Source organism: Ischnura elegans, chromosome 8 (assembly GCF_921293095.1).
Source record: "Ischnura elegans chromosome 8, ioIscEleg1.1, whole genome shotgun sequence".
Taxonomy (NCBI): domain Eukaryota; kingdom Metazoa; phylum Arthropoda; class Insecta; order Odonata; family Coenagrionidae; genus Ischnura; species Ischnura elegans.
Window position 1 is genome coordinate 115,566,324 of NC_060253.1, and position 22,867 is coordinate 115,589,190.

The following is a 22,867-nucleotide window of genomic DNA, read 5'->3' on the forward strand; positions in this document are numbered from 1 at the left end:
AATTTGATAAACCTATGCAAGGCGTCGAAAAGGGTGGTTATCCTGCATAATGCAACACCGCATTACAATTTTGCGTTAATTCATGGCCGCTCAGTTTATCCAGTGTCGCTGTACCGGCGTGTTGAGCAGTTTATTGTTTAGGTTATAAGAACTGTGACAGTGAAGCATGCAAATAAGTTGTCAATTAAGGTAACAATTTAAGCTAGCCACATCACAGAATGTATTTTGATCTGACTTACAAGTTACAACAAAAAACCTGGTGAAAGAACCAGTGGCTGCCTGATGTAATGAGACACATTGGTAGATCATGCATTCTTAACAACGTGTTATTTTACTTGGCAAATAAAATTATGGAGGCATTTTTTTACAGAGCTTTCCTGCTGATTAACATCTTTCGTGAAATTATTTTCATTCACTTCTTGAGGTTGTTCATTTAAATTTGCCATTAATTCAGATAATTAGAACTAAGTATCGAGAATCAGTGGGGGAGAACCAGACCTGTATCTATCGAGAATTGAATTCCTTTACCCTAGTCAGCAATGCACAGTTTGGAAAAGAAAATGAATCTTCTCTTAATAGCCTCAACATAATCTGTGCAACTTTTCATGTGTGAGGTCCTGAAGCAAATAGGTTTAAAGACTAATATGAAGTTGTCATTCCTTGTATACAGTGACCCAGGGAGGAACATTATTACAGCCATGGGAAGATTATTCAACACAAGGTGTATATCGACAGCTGATGTGATGGACTTACGCACACTCGTTGCTAATGTCCCCATATTATCATTAACAGAAACTCATGAACTTCTTGGCTATTCTACTTTGAAGGATTCTGTTAGATCAGTTCAGGAAGAAGGAAAAGAATTTTCAGTACTTCCACTAATTCTTGCCCTTTAAAATGATTTTCCCCATTTTGTAGAAAATTGTGTGAAACCCCTGTGGATACCTGTGGCAAATGTAGATGCAGAAAGTGGTTTTTCCATGTATGGAAATATAAATAAAAGAACCACTGTACTTCCAAAAAATTCAGAATTAAAGTCAAGTTTGACCAATGGATCTCAATTCCAGTAAAAGAAGGATTCAGCCAATTTTAAATTCCAGAGTGTGCATAATTTCAGATGGCATATTCCAAAAAACTTTTATAGATAGAAGCAACTCATTAGTAGATAAATACACATTTGCAAGTGTTGATATAATTTTTTTGTGTTAGACCTTAAAGACATTTGTTATCAATGTAATAAGTGAAAACCATTGGCGGATCCAGAGGGGGGGGGGCACAGGGGCACGTGCTCCCCCCCAGACCCTCAAAAATGTGCAAGATTGTAATATGGTCATTATCATCACCATTATCATTGCATTCGTTTTGTATTACGAGATATACTTGTGCCCCCACAGAACAAAATCCTGGATACGGCCTTGCTTGTGCCCCCCCCCCCCCCAGAAACAAATCCTGGTTCCGCCCCTGGTGAAAACGATTTTTACGAAATTTAGACCAATCAAAAATATTCCCCGTCTGTACAACTCTGGCATTTCTCTAGTGCTATGAGGTTGAAATATGTATATTCATAGCAAAGAATATTTATGTTATGTGTATCTAACAAATGCTTAACTTATTCCTTTAGCATTTGATTTGACCCTTCTTTATCAAGGTTTTTACCATTAAAAATACATTTAATATGGTAATGAGCATTTCTATTGTTGAAATTATTGTTCTTGGGATAAAAAAGAATATTTATGACGAGTGAATTTTTATAACGAAACCGTATTTTTTGTGACGAAATGGTATTTTTTTGTGACGAAATTGAAATTTTATGACGAAATTTTAAACCGAAATTGACAGATTTTTATGACGAAATTCACAGTTTTTATTCACCGATAATCTTTGCCTCTACCTATCAAGCAAAGGAAACTCTCTGACCAAAGACAATTTTAATAGGTGATTGTTAAGGGATGTTTCCCGGAGCTCTGTGCCTCATGTATACATTGGTAATCTCAGATGATATAAAACTCCTATATACTCGTATAGCATCTAGGTCCCTGTGAAGTCACGTGGTATTTCTAAAAATCAAATAAATTGTAAACATATTATGAATGCACTAAAGGTAGGTAACGAATCGCAATCAATGCCTTTCGTTTTCTTTGATGCAGAAAATTACCTTATTTGGCTAGTTTAACATGTGTTAAATGCAAAATTTTGATATTAGGCAAGGAAATACTCACATGTTCTACAAAGGACTTTTTTGAATTTACCTGCCACAGTTGAAATATTTCAGGTTTTAGTTTGTGGCATAATTTTTGACCAATTCTTACAACTCTATCAGATGGCCCCTATTCATGACCAGTTGCACTGAACAACCATCTATGACTTTCTTCCTGTTTAAGACCTTTCCCCAAGTCAAATATCTGAAATTGTTTTTATTTAATTAGCAGCTGACTTTTACAAAATATATATGATTTATTTCTCCATATGATATCTTTTTACACTATTGTTCTTCTATATGATTCATCTTAAGAAAAGCATGTGCAGTGTCATGTGAGAAATCATCTGAAGTGCCTGCATACCTTAGTTATTATATTCCATACAGGTAAATATTGATATCTGTACTTTATGCCAGCGATAGGGTTGTACTTAATCTGGAAGAATCACACTCTAATTCTCGGAAAAGTCAAAATGAAGCATCAATGTCACACCAATTAGTGTTACCAACTTCTCTTTTAGAATAGCTTCCCTTTCTATTTTCCGGATATAGTGGTGATGCACACCTTTCTTGGTTCAATCCTAAACTTCAGCAATGAATTTGTCTGAATGAATATTTTGTCTGAATCATTCTCAATGGCAATGAAACACATTTACTCAAGTTACTCAAGAACAATCTTTATCATCATCCAAGTAAAATGAGAGCACAAACACGTTGATTGAGCACTATGAAGAAGAGGATGCCAACAGTATACATCAGCATTGGCACATAGTCCTAGTTGTTTTTTAGCTCTGCATGATATGTCAATTGTATGTTTGGTTGAAACTGGAAAAGCAGCCATATTATGTTGTTTAGATTATCTTGTGGAAAAGAATGATAAAATTTGAACATGGTCACTCATAGACATTTCACTCTCGCTTCTTCAAAAGCTGCTGAGACATTATTTTCCCATGAAGTACATGTTTGACATTTATCACTTTCTTTAAGTAAGTAAATTCTTGCCTACTATGAAACTTGCATTTTACACATGCTAATTAGCTCAATTTAGACAAAAAAAATAATTAGGTGAAAGGAGCACCTGTACATGGCATCAACAGTTTCATGTCTTGGTAGTTAACAGACACAGGACAACTATAGCTCTCTCTGTAATCCACACAATCAAACAGGCTGTGACACTAACAAAATCAGATATAAAGACATACAGTACTCAAAATCTCACTATGAATGACTTCATCGTGTGCTTCCAAAAAACCTGGTGAATTTCTAAAATCACTGCAGTGTGTTTAGAAGAGAATGACATTAGTGTCTTACTTATACATCCACAATGTCCATCGAATTGTTACACATGGCCTAAAGTAGAAGACTTATGTAAAGTGCCATTGAAAAATACTCTGTGCAAATTGTGACTCATTCACCGTTTGAATTCAATGAATTCTCTTTAAAATGAAACAATAACCACTGCATTATAGGCCATGGTTCCTTAGTAATCAGCATTTATGTGATTTTTCATTTTCTACTCTGAGGCCTGACACTGCAATGTTCAAAGTACGGTAACTTTATGACGGTTCGGTTCTGAGCTGAGATAAAGGCATCATTATTCATCATAAGGATACTGCTTTCACATATATAAATTTCAGAGAAATGGGTGATGGTCACCTGACACCCCTCTGCCTGATTTGAGATGAAATCCCCTATCATACTTTTATTAGATTGAGATATTATTGATGTGCATGTAATTCAAAAAAGAATGAGACCAAACACGACGTATTTCTAACGTTATTTAAGCATTTAAAACAAGAAAGTAGTGGGAAAAATACAATGATGATTTCTGGCGAAACTCGATATCCTTGTAGTTGAGCTTCTTGGCAGTTAATTTGGCATTTTGTTCCGAAAACATGTTATCAGGTTGTTATCAGTTATCAATTTACAAGCTATACTATAAGTCTCACTTGTCAGAGTTACTGACGAAGGGATATCTTCTCAGGATTTTTGTTTCTCCCTACTAACAATCCGAATTCATCTGCTCATCTGGCGCTACGCTAATTAGAAAAGAATGGGTATTTTTAGGATAAAAAATTTCATGGCGCAGTGATATTCATTACATCAGACAGAAATTCATAATAGCAGTGTAAGTGCAGAGTGGAGAGCAAACATTTTTTTTAGCGAGGTGGCGTTTTCCTTCAGAATTTTGAAAGAGATATGGGTAGAATCAACAATATGACCTAAGTGTCTTGATAAAGAACTCTTATTCCTGTTATTATCTAAAATATTGTTTGAAACCTTTAATGAATATTATAATTACTCGCCAAATCCTGTGTTTCCTGGGACATAGGCAACCTAGCAAAAAAATAAAGCTTTGATCGTTTTACCGCATTCATTTTATAATCGTATGGTTATTAGGAAAGTTTTTTTCACCTGGTGGAGTTCCAAATAAGGAGGGTAGTCTTAGAATCGCGTTTGTCTGAGATTCGTGCTAATACGGTGTATGTAATTGTTTTTCGATTTATTATGTTCTATAAACAATTTTATTAAAATGTTTTCCGTTAAATAAGAGAGATTGGGTAAGGTATATTTGGTTACTGTGCAGTAATAACAACAGTGCAAAAAACAATCTCTCGGCGAGGAATTGAAAAAGGGCTTCCTGTGCCTGGACGGAAGAAGGTCCAAAGGGAATTCGGCGTCCGGGCAAGAGTGCGGTTGGGCTGATCCTTTAGTCACGCTGTTAGATTTATCACGTTGTAACGGGCAAGAGTGCCAGGATAATAGATCACGTCATAACAGATATCACTTTTCGTTGCAGTGTTAACATTCACGGCCGTTTGCGTACATTAATTTTCTGTTGATATACGGCCAGTGATTTTCTTATTGTTGGCTTATTAATGGACCGTGAATTTGGCGAAATTGAGACCGTGAAAACTTGAAAAAAAAACGTGAAAACTTGAAAAAAAAACGTGAAAACCTGAAAAAAAAACATGAAAACCTGAAAAAAAAACCATGAAAACCTGGAAAAAACCGTGAATTTCATTATTCAAGTAAAGTGGGAACCCTGTAATTAGACAGCAATGTTTTATGGTAACACAATCCATGAATTTACACCCATGATCTTACCACAGATCACATACCTGACATCTATTTACCTCTTCCTAATATTGGGAGCCTCATATATTAGGAAACTTAATTATATTAGGAAACTCATCATGCCCAAGAATTCATGTAAATACATTGTGCTATACATCCAACACCAGTAGACATCACTCAAAAACAATTTAATGTCGTTGATACGTATTATACTTCATTGAAGATTATGGTTAAAAAAATTGCATCTCTAAATTACACTGCCAATATCTTATGTAATATCACAGCTGTAAATGTAATGATTATATACCTTAATGTATTTTATTACAATGCTGAGTATTCAATGGGCATTTAAGAAAAGTAATAGGATCTTTCATTGGTCTATGATTAGCCATTTATTTCACTTTTACATAACATTGTGGGTGATGTGACCCCCTCACCTACATCACCTTTATGAAGTAAGGTATTTTAAAGTGCACTACTATACATTAATTATCTTTAGGATACAATTTAAAAAAACACAAACAAAACCGGTAACAGTTTGCTCCAAATCCTGTGCAGCAGTGTTATCTAAGTACATCACCTAGCTGAATATGACTAACACCTGAGCGTGTATAATGAATAAGACTACATCGTCAATTACATCTTATCTCTTGACCATTAATTAATAAAATCCACCCAGAATTTGTCGTACCACAATATAGCATAAACGTACCATAAAACCATTATCTTTGGTTACCTCTGTTATAAAAATCATGTACTATTTTATCTTTGCTACTATGAAAATAATCAGTAAAGGTTATATTAAGTTCACTCAGTAAAGGTGTAAAATAAAGTGTCATCTCAAACATCACCGAAATGCAATGCCAACATCAATCAAGCGAAGGAAGGGACACATTATTTGGAAGGTACTTTTTCAATGGTTTTGATTAGTATGGTCATTACACTTGATTTACATACATGAAAGTGAACTCTGTATGTAAGCTAAGTTACCAAAGTGCTTATCTTGAAATCGAGGTTAACTTATGTACTTACATGGAAACTTAGCGTAATTATTATCGTACCCACAGTATAATTCCACATACTATTTACTCTATCAAATCAGCACTAATATTAATACTAGCTAATATAGTAAATTTCTTTCCTCAAGATAATAGCCTTCGAACAAACAAGTTGAAAGTTAACGTTACAAACCTTCGCAACTACTGACCGATTGAACTACCATTTAATTCCATGCAACTGTACTTTATATTGCACACAATTACTGCACTCATAGCAATTATAATAAAACCTATGATTTAAATACAAAATCATCAACAAAACAAGACCAACAGTAGGAATATCTTCCAACAACATACCGGTGTCTTCAAAAGCAACGTCAATCTTAACGTCACGATATTCATTACTCTCATGTTGAAAACCCTCTAAATTTAAATACTGTGTGTTCAAGCCACTCAATTTAACTGAAGGCTTTCTGTTACGTAGAATCTCGGAGCCATTAAAATTTGTTTCAAGGGTGATATGGATGATTCCTTCATGTTTCTTTTGCCCATCCTGCTACGAATACGCTCTACGGCGAAATCAATGGCAGGTTTGGATAATCTAAATTTCATTTAAACTCCTTATTCTTTGTATATACCATACGCATTTACTTCCAGGGACCTGTGGTGTGCACGTATGTTGAAATAATCTATAATTATGACCAACTCCTCGTCAGATGATGACAATATGTTGGGCATCTTGGTTGATCATGGTTGGATCAAAGAAAATCTGTGATCAACTTGATCAAAGGTGTTGATCCCCGATTAATGCTGATTGTCGTTGGTGAAACTCAATCACTGTGATTGGAGATTAATTGTACAGTTGATCTAAGATCAAGTGTTGATCGGCGTTGGTGAAACCAGCCCCAATATTTATTTGGTAAATTTCTAAGTTAGAATAAATTAAAATGTCAACTTCATGACTTCTAACATCAAAAGAAATAATTCATGCAAACATAGAATTACCAGTTGAAATGTCATTTGAAGGAGTGGTTGAAAAACTTTAATAGTGTTTTTCCACCTCTTTCATGAGTTCTAACAATATTAAATAGTTATTGTTCAACACATGTTCATCAGTTTTATCGATCTTGAATAGTTATTGAAAAGCACAAGTTTTTCTAAGATTAACAGACCAACTATGTACTACACAACCAGGAAATACCTCACATGCTTTTATCAAAAGAAAGACGTAAAAAGGAGACAAATAATAATAGTCAAGTAAAAAATATACAGCTATTAGTGAATGATGATATGCAAGAAAACCCAAATAACATAGCAAACACCCTAAATCGCTACTTTATTGAGGCTCCAAAAAATTCTGTCTCGTGTATTAAAAATGGAAATTTAAGAAATAGTCCTAATACTACGGTACTACATTCACTTTACCTTTTTCCTGTCACAGAGAAAGAAATAATTCAAATTGGTCAATCCATTGAAAATAAGAACTCTGCAGGAATTGATGGTGTACCAGACAGAATAATTAAATTCTCCATTTCTTATACATATATGCAAAATCCTCGTCTACCTCATTAATCTTTCCTTAAGTGAGGGTAGCTTTCCCAAAAGATTGATGGTAAGCAAGGTAATTCCATTGCAAAAAAAAGGAAATTTAAAGGATATAACAAATTTCAGGCCTATAAGCTTGCTATCAGGCTTATCAAAAGTTTTTGAAAAAGTAATGCAAAAACGTGTTGTAAATTTCTTGGATAAAAATTCAGTTCTCACTCAACAACAACATGGTTTCAGAAAAAACAAATCTACTTCCACAGCTCTTCATGAACTTATTACCAATGTTTTAAGTGCAATGGACACTGGTAAATCATCCTTGTGTGTCTTCTTAGACCTTTCTAAAGCATTTGATGTAGTAAATCATAATCTATTATTGCAAAAACTAATTAAATATGGAATTACAGGAAATGCAAATAAATGGTTCCATTCTTATCTCAAAGGAAGGTCCCAAGTGGTTGTAATCCCCCATCTTGACAATTCCACAAATTACAGAGCTGAATTCAAGTCAGATGAAAGGGCAATTGAAATGGGTGTTCCGCAAGGTTCCATTCTTGGGCCTCTATTATTCCTTTTATATATTAATGACCTACCAGAGAGTATCCCAGAAGCAAAAACTATAATATTTGCAGATGATACAAATGTTCTCATCGAATCCAATAAAAAATCTGATCTACTAAAGAAAGTTTGTTCCACAATGAAATGTTTAGAAGACTGGTGTCAAAATAACGTGATGGCCATTAACGTTCAAAAAACAGTCTGTGTTAATTTTGGCAGAGATCAAACACCTCCAGTAAAATTATGCGGAAATGATTTAAAATTTGTTGAAAACCTCAATTTTCTTGGAGTAAACATTGAATCAACAATGAAATGGTCTATGCATGTAGAAACCCTTACCTCTAAGCTAAATAAAACTCTTTTTCAATTAAGATATCTAAAAACAAGTACCAGTATCCATATTCAAAAATGCCTCTATTATGCAAATTTTCAATCACATCTGTCATATGGAATTATTTTCTGGGGGGGCTCACATCAATCTCATAAAATCTTTAAATTACAAAAACAGGCAATTAGGGCTATTCTCAATCTACCCTATAGGGAGTCATGTAGGGCACATTTTCAATGCTTACAAATTATGCCTCTTACTGCCCTGTATGTATTTAATTTAATAATGTATGTCAAAAAAAATCTGAATTCATTCGATTTAAACTGTGAAATACACCAAGTAAACACCCGACAAAAACATGATATACATATTGAACTGAGGTCATCTAAACTTGCTAGTGAAGGACCATATCATAAAGGGGCCAAACTTTTTAACTTACTACCACCAGATATTAAAGCAATCCAAAATAGCAACTCATTCGAGCACAAATTAAAAACGCTTATATATCAAAATTCAATTTATTCACTAGATGAGTTCTACGACTTGTGTAAAAAATATGTTAACAAAAAGAACTCGACACCTTGCAAGCCATTACATGTATATATGTCATCTGTCTTTTATGTTTTTATCTCATGTGTTGTTTGTCCACTATATGACGATTTCTATGTTACATATGTAACCCAACGGAAATAAAATTATTATTATTATTATTCTTTAGTACTAGATGAAGTACTTCTTTAAGATGTTGCAGATCGGGCATTTAATTCCAATCTCATCAGGTAGGACCGGGCATGTAAAGGAGCTTTAACCTAAATGACACCGATACACGAAAACCCTCATAGAATGTTTACTTTTTAATAAAATTTGAAGCGTTTTACGTATCCATGTCATAAGGGAAATGGGATTCGAATACCTTTTTTCCAAATCCTGCTTGCTTCAAAACAGTGCAAATCAATGTCAAAACGGAGTCAAATGAAATTTTAGGGATTCAGACCAGATTCAAATTTGGTTCAAAATAGTTGGAAATCAGTTTTTCTTTCCTGGGTAATGGTCAGAGAAACCCATGAGCATGCAAATTTGTGTGAATTGCATAAATTGTGAGTGTGGCATGAGCCCACTCCCTGAGGAATAGAGTTGTACCATTTACGTTTAAAAAATGATATTGGCAGAGTGTGGGTGGAGCCCACAGTGATTCTGTCTGACACCACTCTCAGCATAACCCTCAGGTTGTGAAAGCCCAGAAATTAGCACTGGGTGTCCCAGGAGTGCCACATCCTTCCTTGAGGCAGTGCGGTGGGAGAGCTTCACGATATGTAATGGGCGATATGTACTGATTGAGTAGGTGTGGTGGGAAGAGGAGTGTTTGTTGGCTTCACATCCCGTGAGCAGGTCAGGGCAAAATCCAGGTGGAGACAAAGAATTTTCATAGGTTGTCTAAATCCTGCATAGTTACAGTTTAATGAGGACATTTCCAGTAGCATTTCATTCCATCCATTGCAGGGATAATCCCGTTGCAATTTTACGGGAATAATAATGCAGGATTCGGGCAACCTCTGAAAATTCTTTGTCCCCACCTGGATTTGAAGCAAGGCCCACAGGATGTGAAGCCAACATGGGATATGAGTCCCGAAGCAAAGCATCCCATTGGATGGGACGTTAAGCTGTTGCTCCCTGGTGTCCCTTGGTGTCAGAGTTGTATGTGAACAAGGATTTCACTGTATTTTCAATGAAGGTACTTCTATTGAAAGATGACTATTGCTGGTTGGAAAATGAAACTTAAATCCAATGTGCAGGGGATCCCTGTTGTAGTGAGCACTGCATGTTCATAGTGAGAATCTCATTGGCTATGTAGTGTCTAAAGGCCTGTGATTAATATGGAAAAAATATGGAAAAAATATGGATGTAGCTAGGCCAAAAAGTTCTTCCCCCCCTTATACTTGATATTACGAGGTATGTCTGTACAGAGCAGTCATGTGAATGTAATTTATGAACTGTGAAATTTTTATACATATTATCGACTTGACTGTGACTGTGATGTCCAGTCCATGTTAATAGTTAGGTTGCTGAGTTTTTATAGTTGTTTGAGTAAGCCAAAAATTTTGAACTGTAGATCAATGTATTTGTTGGTACGTATGAGTATGTAGACTACTGCTTTATTGCTTGAAATTGTTATTATTTTCAATTTGAATAAGTTTTTTGTAGTGCTGACCAGTATATGGGACTCTGATTTTGTGTACTAAGAAATTTGGCCTTTTACAGACATGTTGGTGGCAACATACGAGATGGAATCACTGGTTTTTCTGGGTGAGTTGAGGGTCATTTGCTATTAACAATTCCTTTGATATCCACCATCGTAACTGATGAGTGGTTCGTTTAAGCGGACTAACGTAGATGGTTTCAGGCACACGAACAGAAACTTGGTGACTTTATGGCGTACATTATTGCCATACCATTCAATTAATATACAGGCTCAAATAGGATTATTTCCTGAAAAAAATCAATTGAATATTTGTCTGAAAGTTTGAATATTTTACTCAGCTAGCTTTAATCAACAAGGACACTGCTATAACTTGTTTGTGTCAGGAGATATTCATCATGGAAATTGGCTAAGAATTGGATCACATTGCACTGGGTGACCCTTAATCTCTTTCCAAAGGCAGCTCATATTATCACCAAAAAATTTTCTATGAATGTACATATTGCCGAGCTCCTATAAACTATGAAACTCAGTTCAATGTGGGGTTAATATTCTGAAACATATTGTTATTATAAATATTGTGACTCCTGGTACAGAGTCGTCAGCACTGCTTCTGAAAGGGTGGATAACACGAAATACAGCTCACGCTCTTTCTTTTCAACATTCTCAAGAAAAACTTTTATACATAATAAATACAGTCATGCAGGTTAAAGAAAAAACAAGTAAGTGCACAAATATTTAGGTGATTATTAGAAAAACGTTGTTCTTGACGGAATTAGCTCTGATGTACAAAATTGAAGTGGCGTCTGGTATCCCACAAGGAAGCGTAATCAGCCACCTTTTGTTTATCACATAAATATATGACCTCTGCTCCCGAATTAGCAGTAAAATATGTTTATTCGCTATTGCTGTCATCTATTTGAAATTGGTGGTCCCTCTGTCTTTGAAATTATATCATCAGATCTAAACCACGTTCATATGTATAGTCAAGAGTGGGAACTAGAACTTAATGTTAGCAAATGCTAGGCGATTAATTTTTTGCATAGGTCATCTAGCTATCCTCACATATATGTTGCTAAAATGAAGGCAAGGGTTGAAGTGAAAAATCTGGAGGTTACGATAACTTAGAGTCTATTGTGAGGAGCAGTAACATTAGTGGCAGAGCCCTGAAGAGGCTAGGATTCGTTAAGCATTTTATGGGAAGATTTTTGAATGATAAATTAAAAGAACTACATATTTCGCACTTGTGGGGCCACACCTTGAACAAGCAGGTTCGGTTGCAGGTAGACTGGTTGGTGAGCTTAAAGAAATACAATGGAAATCTGTGGGTTACTTCAAAAACTGCTTGGAGGGATTAGAGATTATGATACAGCTTTTACAGGAATTAGGCTGGCAGCTGCAAGAGACTTGGAGGCTACGAGGTAGGCTAAGATTACTTGAGCAATTGAGAATAGATATCTTTCAGAGTGACACAGTGAACATTATCTTAGAATCTTACTACATACCTATTATTCTAGGTCTAATATGAATGATAAGAGAAATTATTGCCTTACAGATCGGTGTAGGAATTTATTTTCCCCAAACAATAAAGAACTTTTTCCCTAGAGCCTGATATTTTTCCATGACTGGGTGTGTGGCGTACTTGTCCACGATATGCATATGCATTTATGATATACATATATGCATTTATATGATAGCACTCAATTTTTGTTAAAATTTATCTTTATTTGTAAAAATTAGTTCAAGCTTGCATATTAATAGGCGATACAGACATAAAGGTACACAGGTAGTACACAGCTGGTCGTGCGGTGTACTTAGTATGCCACGGGTGTCGGGTTCCTCTTGGTGATCTAAAAAAAATTTGCTACAATTCTTAGTGCTTTAAAAACTCATGCTATAGACAGTCAAAATGACATTGTGAGAATGAACGAGGCGATTCAGGGAAAGCAAAGTACGAGGTACATGGCCGGTGTACGGCGTACTTTGTATGCCACGGGTGTCAGTTTCTCTTGCCGATTTGAAAGTAAATTAGCTACAATACTTAGAGCTTTGAAAAGTCACTCAATATACAATCAAAGTTCAATGTAAGAATACACGAGGCCATTCTAGACCAGAACGTATGTACAATGTTGAAATCCTTGGTTTTTGACGTTTGGCGTACTTTATGCTCCAGGGCGCCTGCTTGAGGGTTAATAAATTCCTGGCAGAACTTCTTACATGCATTTCCTTCCTATTTGTTCAATGGCTGGTGTCCTAACACCCCTCATCACTTACATGCCATTTGTGACAGCCTGCGAAGTAGTAAGTACATAGATGTAGATGATTCTACTATTTGAGTAATTTGATGTATCACATTTATCACTTACTAGCTGACCCGTCAAACTTCATACCGCCTATTAATCACTGAACACTTTAGTTACACCATTTATTAATCAAGAGTGGCTGTACTGGTTTTAATAATATTTAGCTTATGGAAAGGAAATAATAAAAAATTAAAAGTAAATAAATAAGCATAACAATGGCTTGTTAGAAATATATTTTCTTTATTCAAACTACACCAGCCAAGTAGACCAAGGCATGTAAATGCAAATTTTATCGATGAATTTTTATGTTTTAACTTAGGAAATTTAAGACACTGTGATCTGATAAAGGAATTAATAAAGTCAAACCAGTTCTTGGAGCAAGTTTATGCCACGCTAGACTGATAATTGGCTGACACTCAAAATCTCGTAAAAATAGCCCCGAGGGAGCAGCATTAATATGTCATGTACTCGATAATCTCGGCGTGCCGGTAATAACTCGGTTCGGGGAAGTGCACTGCGTAAACGTACCACGGCACCTACACATTTGGGTTTAATCTTTTGAGTTAAGCACCTTCTGATATATGACAGTTTTTGTTTTTTTATCAGGTGCAAGATAAAGCGGATAAATTGAAATAAATATGTATAGCAAAGCGAAGAAAGAAATTAAGCAGATGGTTTACCTACTCGTGAACATACTACTAAAAATCTTGGGTTTTTCATGAGCATATGAGCACAAACACTGAAAGATTGACCTTGTGATTTGTTAATCATCATCACGAATGCAACACGAACTGGAATTCGTTTAAGCTCAAAAGGGCATAAGTTGGGATCATGGATCCTGTAAATGCTTCAGTTGTGGTGAGGTTGATTTTGTACTTCCTTGCGATAGTTTCAGGCCTCAGTTCAGTGGGGCTGTCTGGAATTGCGTTCGTGGGACTCCAAAAACAGAGAGAAACATTTTGAAAAACAGGGTACTAAGTTTTAACACTTTTCATAAACAAAAAAAACTTCATATGTCATATTGTGTAAATTCACGATTTTTCATTATTTTGTCTTTTTTATGTATTAAATTAATTGTGTTTTCATTTTTGGGGGGTTCACTTATTGATAACGCATCTGCGTTATTTGCTCTTGTGTCTGATAACCAATCAAAAAATGTTGTGTATCAGAAGGTACTTGCCTCAAGAGAGTAAACCCAAAGGTATGTATGGATGGAATAGAGAAAATTTCTTTCTGACAAGTCATTGTAATGTGTACTTATTTTTGTAGTTGAACTGAATTTTTTTCCTTATTTTGTTATAACTGAAATATGATCAAAATCAGTATAGTTGTTCTTGATTTATAAATGGTGTAATATACTTTTAATTGGTTTTTAGGTGGTATGGAGTTCACAGGGTCGGCTAGTAGTAACTATAATATACAGTTCTGCATTTACCCCACTGCATTCTTGGCAAGAGTCTTGGGAGTTTAGTCCAAACATGGCTCCAACAATTGAATGAGTGAAAATTAGAGATGTGCGAATAGTATCCGCGAATACTTGAATACCTCGAATACTAGAAAGTCTTCGATATTCAAGATCTCAAATAATTATGCTAAAAGTATGATCTCGAATACTGTGAATTTCGATCCATACACTGTCGCACGCACGCTGTTGGTAGTTGACTCGGAAACAACGTAGAGGCCTCTAGTTGTTTAGTGCATGCAGCGCCGTTTTAGGTTAGTTGACAAACTACATCATATTTTGCGGAAAAGAGTGGTGAATAGATATCGTTCGATGTGGGGGGGGAAGCAAAAATGATCCGAGGGAAAAAATCCGAAAATGAATGTTTAGTATGCTTTGCGCAATTCTAGTATTCGATGTATTCCAAATTTGAGATATTCGAATATTTCAGCTATGATTTCATATTCGAGTTCAAGAAATATGCTGTTTGACCCATCTCTAGTTTAAACATGTAAATGCGCAATATCGCTTGATGCTGTCCATTTTCACCGCTATTGATCGCTTTAAATTTCTCTTCTAGGGTTACGCTTCTTCTTGATAGCTTCTTGATCTTTCTATTCACATTTCTATTTTTTGTCATTGTTCTCTTGGTTTGTAATCCGTCTGTCTCTATCGAAATCACCCATTGGCGTAACTATGAATGTGCTTTGGGGGTTGGGGGGGGGGGGGGGGTTAGTGGGGGAAACCACCCTTGGAAACTGGGATTCAAGGAAAAAATTATAAAAATAACATGCCTGAAAATGTATTTTACACATTTTGGCACTTAAAATTTAATTTTAAGCAGATGCAGTTAGTATGTATCAAATCCAGAAAAGAAATTTAAATTATTTTTTGATTTCTCTGAGGCTTTGTACATCCCCTCATCCCCCCATAGTTACGCCACTGAAATCCTGAAATCACCTTCTGTTGCTGGGCTCTGTATTCCTGAGACACAGAGGGCCTACGACTGCTGGGAGTGAGTGAAGCCATTGTGTTTGAGACACTGTAGCGGGCCCTTCTACATGTTGATCATGTTGATACGGAACTCTGGTACCGCTCCATTTCTCCCCCTTGAATACTGATGACCTTGAAGGCTTGAGCGTAGACCCTCTACGTGGAAGTGAATTCACCCAATAACTTACGATGGCAAAAATTACGTCTCAAACCATATTGCTTTCAAAAATCTCATTTCCACTAGCTCCATGCTTAATTAATGATCTAAATTCACTTATGTCATTCTGTTAAGGCGGGAGGCATGAAAAAAAGGTTTATTTTGTTCTCGTTTAACTGTATATTTTCTTTTGAAGCTAAGGTCTTTGTAATACGATCCATGTGCGAGCTGGAATCATTTGTTTGATTTTGAAGAAAAGGAAAGCATAGAGGGGGGGAGGCAAGTGCTGAATGCTGGGGGATAGCAGATCTTGGGAAATGCTCTTATGTTACTACCCTACCGCATTGAGCTTCTCCTCATCGTAGTTCATCACGTGGGGAAGATTCAAACTATGTGCCTGTTGTCATTAGCCATAAATGACACATTTTTTATATTTCGTCTCATTATCATCAAACGATGAATGCGGGAAAATTATGCGTTGGGACCGCTATTATTTGATGCTAGTATTCGAGCTATTATTTACCATTCGAATTCGATATTTGAGTTCGAGAAATATTCTATTCGACCTATCTCTAGTTTTTAATGATTCTTAGTTTTAATGATGTTATTTTTAAGTACGGTTTTTAATGATGTTATTGATGCAAATGATTTCATTAAATTTGAAATAAAAATTTGATTTTTAAAATTTATTTGAAATAAATGTATTTATTTATATATATTCATCAAATGAAATGGATGAATGACGTATAATATGCTTTGTGCAATTCTAGTATTTGAAAATTGAGATATTTGAGTATTCGAGCTATGATATGCAATTCGAATTCCATATTTGAGGTCAAGAAATCTGGTATTCGACCCATCTTTAGTGAAAATGAATGACTTGAGGCGGCTGCTTTGTTGTAATTATTTTAATGTAATGGACAAGCCATTCATTTCCCCTTAATACCCACTATAGCTCATTTGAATTTTTATATTTGAAACGAACTGTTTGAAAGTATGTGCATGGATATGAATGGAATGTAATTGTGGTGTTACTTTTTGATCCTTTATTATTGAGTCATTGTGTTATCAATTGTTGCACCGTTCTATCCTGGAGATTTCCAAGATTCTTAGGGTTGTTGTGGCTTTGTTGTCATGTAGCTGCAGACTCAGCCTGTGAACTTAATGCAGTGGTGAGTCAAAAGGGGGGGGGGGGAAACTCGATCCCTGGGTTATCAGTCAGCTGTATGCCAATCTTTGTCTTGTTTAGGGTATTTATCAGTCCCTTGTGGGTTTTCCCGTGAACATGGGTTTGGTGTTAATCGTTTGTTCATCGCATCACTAAAGGAGCGTAGCTGGTGGATGAGTTTGCTGACATATATTTGGCATGCTGAAAAACATTTTCATTTGCATCCAAGGCAAGGCAGTGTTTTGACAGTTGCAATCCATAATCAATTCATGAAGAATTTTATAGTGCAATCCATCACTTTTATTTTTTGAGAATTTTTTAGCCTGGGGTGTGCACTAGCCCACCCCTTGTGGGCCAGGCTGCAGGGCCTCTTATGTAGTGCATGTGTTGCTTGAGGTTGTTTAGCTTTATTGCTATTTGGGTGAATTAGGTGCTCAGTGCTGCCTGGGTAGCTGCATTTTAGTCACGCGTTTTCAATAAGCTCATGTCATTACTGCCTTTATGTAACTTAAAAATTTAAGGTTGAAATAAGCATTCATATACTGCACATGCATTGCCTGCCTTATTTGCTTTGTTTGGCATTAGATTGTCTTGGCTTTATTTCTGGCTAACTGCCAGAAAAACTTCCAGCATTTTTTTCTCTCCACATGAATCATGTCAGTTTATATTGTAACTAACCCCCGAAAAGCTCTCTGTGAAATTAACTTTTTAATATTTATGAACAAGGTTTGCGCCAAGTAAGAGAGTGTGATTTTTAATATGGCCATTAATATTTATTGATATTGCTGTTTTTTTGGTTTATTTAATATTTCACTGTTACTTGCATAATATTCCTGTCGCATCTTTGCCATCACGAACTCATATTCCTATGTTACAATCTTTTTAGGACTGTGATGTCTAAGCCGAGAGAATTCGCACATCTTATAAAGAATAAATTTGGTAGTGCAGATAATATTAATACCCTTGCAAGTAAGTATTGAGAAAGTTTGTTGAGTAATCCTTTTTCCTCTCATTTTATGCCAAGTCAATTCTATCAACGGGAGAGCATATTCTCAGATATGAATCTCTTATTAATTTTTTTCTTTTATATCAATGTCATTTGTACATAATTTTTGCAGTGAATTGTATATGAGTATTTCTGTGGCCTTTGTCAATTGAAATGGTTGTCTTTTACGAAATGTTTCATTTTTTGAGTTTCATGGGAAAAAAATTGACTTGCACTGTTCACTGTTCATGATAAAATTTTCGATAAAGAAATTTGACCATAATTGAATGCTGATCGATGATTTCATGAATGTATTGTGCTCTAAATTTCAAGAGAATCTAGCCATAAAATGTTCTTGTAAATTTTTCCTGTACTCAAATATAATTTCATTCTTTTAACTTCCAGGTATGTTCTGTACATTAAAGTTTTTTTTACTTTGCTTGATGCGTATTGCTTTTGCCTCTATTGGGAGAAAACCTCCCATATTCTGAGTGTCTACAACTGATTTATAGATGGATTCCTTATGGTGATGACTTTAAAATAATGAATTTTGAAAGATTTTAAGGGGATAAAAACTCATGTGGTGAAGAATAATTTGGATTTAACCGTTAATTTATCTGAAGATGGGTTAAATTTTACTGAATTGAGTGAATCAAGGCTTGAGCATAAAAGTGAAAGTGCAGTCAACTGTCAATTGGTATCTGGCTCCTAGTCAGTATGTGTCCATTAATATATGTGCAGATTAATATAATCAGCAAGGTGGACATTATTGTCTATTTAATTAACTATTATCAATACATTTAATATTAATGTAATCAATACTCCTCTCTCCTCCTCCTTAAGCCTATCATTTCAAAGGATTTTCTGAAAGAAACTATAGCAAAATTCTAAAAAATAGTTCAATGCATCCCAATCAAATGCATCTAAGTACATACGCATGTACATATTTATACGTAGTCTTCCTAAGTATTTTCCACATTATGAATCTAAATGTCCATGCTCCAGTCATACTCATTGAAATCTGACTTATATGTGTTTTCCATTTATTCAGGCCCCAAATTATGCACGGGTAATGGAGAGTTGACTTAAACTCATTTAATTTTAGTGATGAAGTATCTATCTGTAGAGTTAAAAGTTGGATCATTATTCCCATGTCTGTTTCCATCTTCACCTCCTCTGATAAATGTGCATGATTTATTATGAAGCGGAATTGCTTAACTTGTATGTTTGATATTTATTTACCATCTTTGTGATATCACTTTTGTTTTTTGTGCATCTCAAGCGTTGCCATTGGCTGATTCGTCGTGCAAACATGGTAATTGTATTCAATATTTACAATATTTGCCCGTTTTGCTTTTTTGCATTCTGACAAATTGTGTATGTGCACACACTAGTTGTTGATTAACAGTTGTGAATAAGGCTTACGCTTGGCTGTCGCCACGAGTCTTCAAATCTTGACCGTTTATGGGTTTGCGTGCCAGGGAATGGTGCGGACATGGGTGGCGCCTCCGAGGAGGATGGGAGCAGGGGCAGTGGACGAACGCATCATGGGAGTGCAACCCTCCCGGCCCAGGGCTCGGGGCCGTTGGGCGTGGCCAAGTTCCCGTCGGAAGAGGAAGAAGGGGGAGGGGCGAGCGGCGTTGTCAGTGGCGTTGGCGATGGCAGCGGAGGCGGGCCCCTGGGAGGCAGCGAGTGCAGCAGCGTGACGAGCGAGAGCCTGCCCCCCCCTGCGCACCACGCCCACCCCTGCTCTCCCAGGCACCAGGTAATACCTAATACATACATATGAAAATGATAATAGTTTTATTGGGCATTCGACAAATTTGAACATGCAATAGTCTTCGTCATATAGGCACGTAGGAATACAAGATTGAGTGATTCTAATTTTTTTACATATTGTTGAAATGATGCAAGTAAATGAACAAATACACAAAATACAAGAGGCAAATCAATAGGATTATGAATCTACAATGGACAACACAATTTCACTTTCGAAAAACTCATTTACGGAGGAAAAGGGTATTTTTATCAGCCAGTTGTGTATCACTGTTTCAAACTTTGGCACACTCACATCTTAAGCCTCTTGGGGGCATCTTTTCTCCATATCAGCGTTACATAGCATCATTTTAAATACGGTGAAGAATGAAACCTGAAAACTAAACAAGGGCAAGATATTGAGGTATAATTTTAAAGAGTTCAGAAAAGAAACCAACATTGCAAAATTTTAGAGCTACACGATATTCAGAAAATAATAAGCCCAAAACATGACACACACACAAAGCATCATTTGAGTTTGTTGATTATGTTTATATGTAGTGGGCTAGCAAGACCAAAAAATAAGCTATAATTTCAGACTGACGTCATTATACTGTGTGTCTCTTCGATCGCTAGAGAGAAGTATTACTTACCCTGACTCATACAGAGGCTATAGAAATAGAGAAAACATCCACAGTCAACAGGGAGGATTGCTATTCGCTGTGCTACTTTAACAGCTCAATCTTGTCAAATATTTAGCAGGTATGCTAATTTTTTAATCCCATGAACATAAAATAATGGATTTAAAAAAGTTGGTGTTTTTTTTAAGTTTTCCCCAATACACGATTTGTGCTACCTAGCTTGGCTAAAATGATTAGGGTAAATTACGGAATTGGTGAGGCAGGTAGCGTATCCCAGCAAGCAGCCCAGCTGTGTCTTTGTGTGAATGGGGTGGGTGAGCATGCGAAAAATGCCACAATGTCTCACAGGAGCAAGAACAGACAAAGACTTGTCAACAAATGACAAAACACGTGTCGTAGCTAATAAAATGGATGTGGATAACAAAGTTTTTCTCGTCAATACCCCGATAATGATAAATACTCTTCTAGCCTCCCTCCAGTTAGTAACCTACCCCCGTTGCCGGTAGAGATGAACCATGCACTTCCACAGTGAGAGAGCATTCCAAGTAAGGGGGTGGGGTGAGTGAGAGTGGGATGGGTGGTGGTGGTAGTGGAGGGGGCAGGATAGAGAGAGAGAGGTGAAGCAGCAGGTGGGAGGGAGAGGCCTTTCAGCAGCCTTGCCTGAGACTACGTGTGTGTGTGTGTGTGTGTGTGCGCGCGCGCGCGCGTGGGGGCCGTGTTTTTTTTTTTGACACACTCAAGGTCATCACCGGGAAATGCTAGGGAAGGGGAGAGAGAAATGCTAGTGGAGGGGGTTTGGGATGCATGAGTTAGGTGTCAGCAAGATCAGCAAAAGAGGGTAGGAGAGAGTAAACAAATAGAGATGGGTCAAACCGAACTGCCAAAACAAACTGTTCACTGTAATGAACCGGTCATAGAATGAACAGTTCTCTAAAACTCCCAGTTCACTGTTCATGACTGCACTGCACACATATTCGGTCCATCAGGTATGCTCACCAAGAGGGACATATTTTGAACTGCAGCTTACTACAGCCGTCAAGTGCGTGGTGGCTACAACAGATGGCGGGTAAAATGCAGGACATCCAAGGCCACCGAAGTGTGCCATAGACGAATGAGCCCCTCCTCTTCCTTATCTATCATTCCCCTCCGTCCATGAAAACGAACAGGATATTTAGCTGCTGAACAGTTTGAATGCCCTAGTATTTTGAACGGGTGTTTAAAATATTAGGTTCGTTTCATCCGTTCATTTTCTCATGGTGTTCATTTCTCGGAGGCCGTTTATTTCTCGGCAGGTATTTATTCCTCGGAGGGCGTTCTTTTTTTGGAGGCCGTTCGTTTCCCCTGGCTGCTCATTTGGGATCTTGTGTTCATTTTCATAACGTGTTCATTTGAACATTTGCATTCGATGAACAGGATGCGATGGTTCAGGTTAATGGTCAACTCATGGGTCGGTTATCTGTTTGTAATTTGAGCTATGGTTCAACTTTAATTTGAACATTAGATTAAAACTTTATTTTGATTAGTTATATTAATGCAAAAATCAATTTCAGGAAACAGAAAAGTTAAACGTAAATTGTTTAACTATGTTATATCCACTATATATTTTGCTATTAAATTATTCTTGTTAGAATTAACTTTTAAGTGGGTTAATCTATATTTTACCATGCGTAGCTTTAAGGGGTGTGAACTGATGATTTTGGGAAACAAAAATTTGGCTTCAACTTTCCTCAAATTACTTCTTTGAAGTGTAATTAGACATCGAAGGGGAAGCACTTGGTACTCTTCCGGAGAAAGTCTACAGAGGCATATATCCATCTTTTGCAAAGGGAAGAAAACAATATGTTACCTTTGGCAATTTTATTTGATGATATTAGGTTTTTCATGTCATGACATTTCATGTGACCACTAAGCTTTATTGTACATAAATACACCTCAAAAGTGCTATCTCTTTCTTTGCTCTCCTTGTTTAATATTTAAATATGTTACAGAATTCCATGGGTGTTACATATTTTACTATTTTTGTACATACTCCCAAAAGTACTAATTTAGTAATGAAACTGATTATTTCTCACCATCTTACGCATGCTATTATTGACAGTTAATTGCATCGTTAGAGTGGATAGATACCTGACACAGGCTGTAATGAGGAGAAAAAAAGTGATATCTTACGAGAGGTTCACAAATGATGTTTATACTAAAAATATTTACAAAGTACAGTTAGCTGTGTATAAAAGTCTAAATTGCTCATAATAGCAGCATTTAAAAACTTTTCTGGTGTTAAATACATTAATAACATCAGATGCTTGGTTGATAAATATTAATTCTGGCCTATTGTACAAGTGGAGAGCAGATATTGACCGTGACTGTTCGCCAAAAACAGATATTTTGAACTGTTCTTTTTACTGAACAGGATCAAAGTGAACGGTTCATCAAAATGAACAGTTTAACCCACCTCTATAAGCAAAGGTGTTGGCCAGAAATATCTCTCGGAATGGGGGAAAGGGTAGGAGTGCCTCTTCATTA

At 36.3% G+C, this 22,867-nt stretch overlaps 1 protein-coding gene across 6 annotated transcripts in view; it reads left to right on the forward strand.

Moving 5' to 3' along the window:
* The window catches only part of LOC124163549 (transmembrane and coiled-coil domains protein 2), a 410,710-nt gene that overhangs the window by 312,354 nt on the left and 75,489 nt on the right, over window positions 1-22,867 (forward strand). For 4 of the 6 annotated variants that reach the window (XM_046540530.1, XM_046540532.1, XM_046540528.1 and 1 more), the window contains 4 exons: window positions 10,964-11,008; window positions 17,850-17,932; window positions 19,231-19,263; window positions 19,430-19,713. In XM_046540530.1, the coding sequence (XP_046396486.1) occupies window positions 10,964-11,008; window positions 17,850-17,932; window positions 19,231-19,263; window positions 19,430-19,713 (445 nt within the window). The remainder of the gene's footprint in view (window positions 1-10,963; window positions 11,009-17,849; window positions 17,933-19,230; window positions 19,264-19,429; window positions 19,714-22,867) is intronic. The other 2 variants (XM_046540529.1, XM_046540531.1) reach the window with 2 other exon arrangements.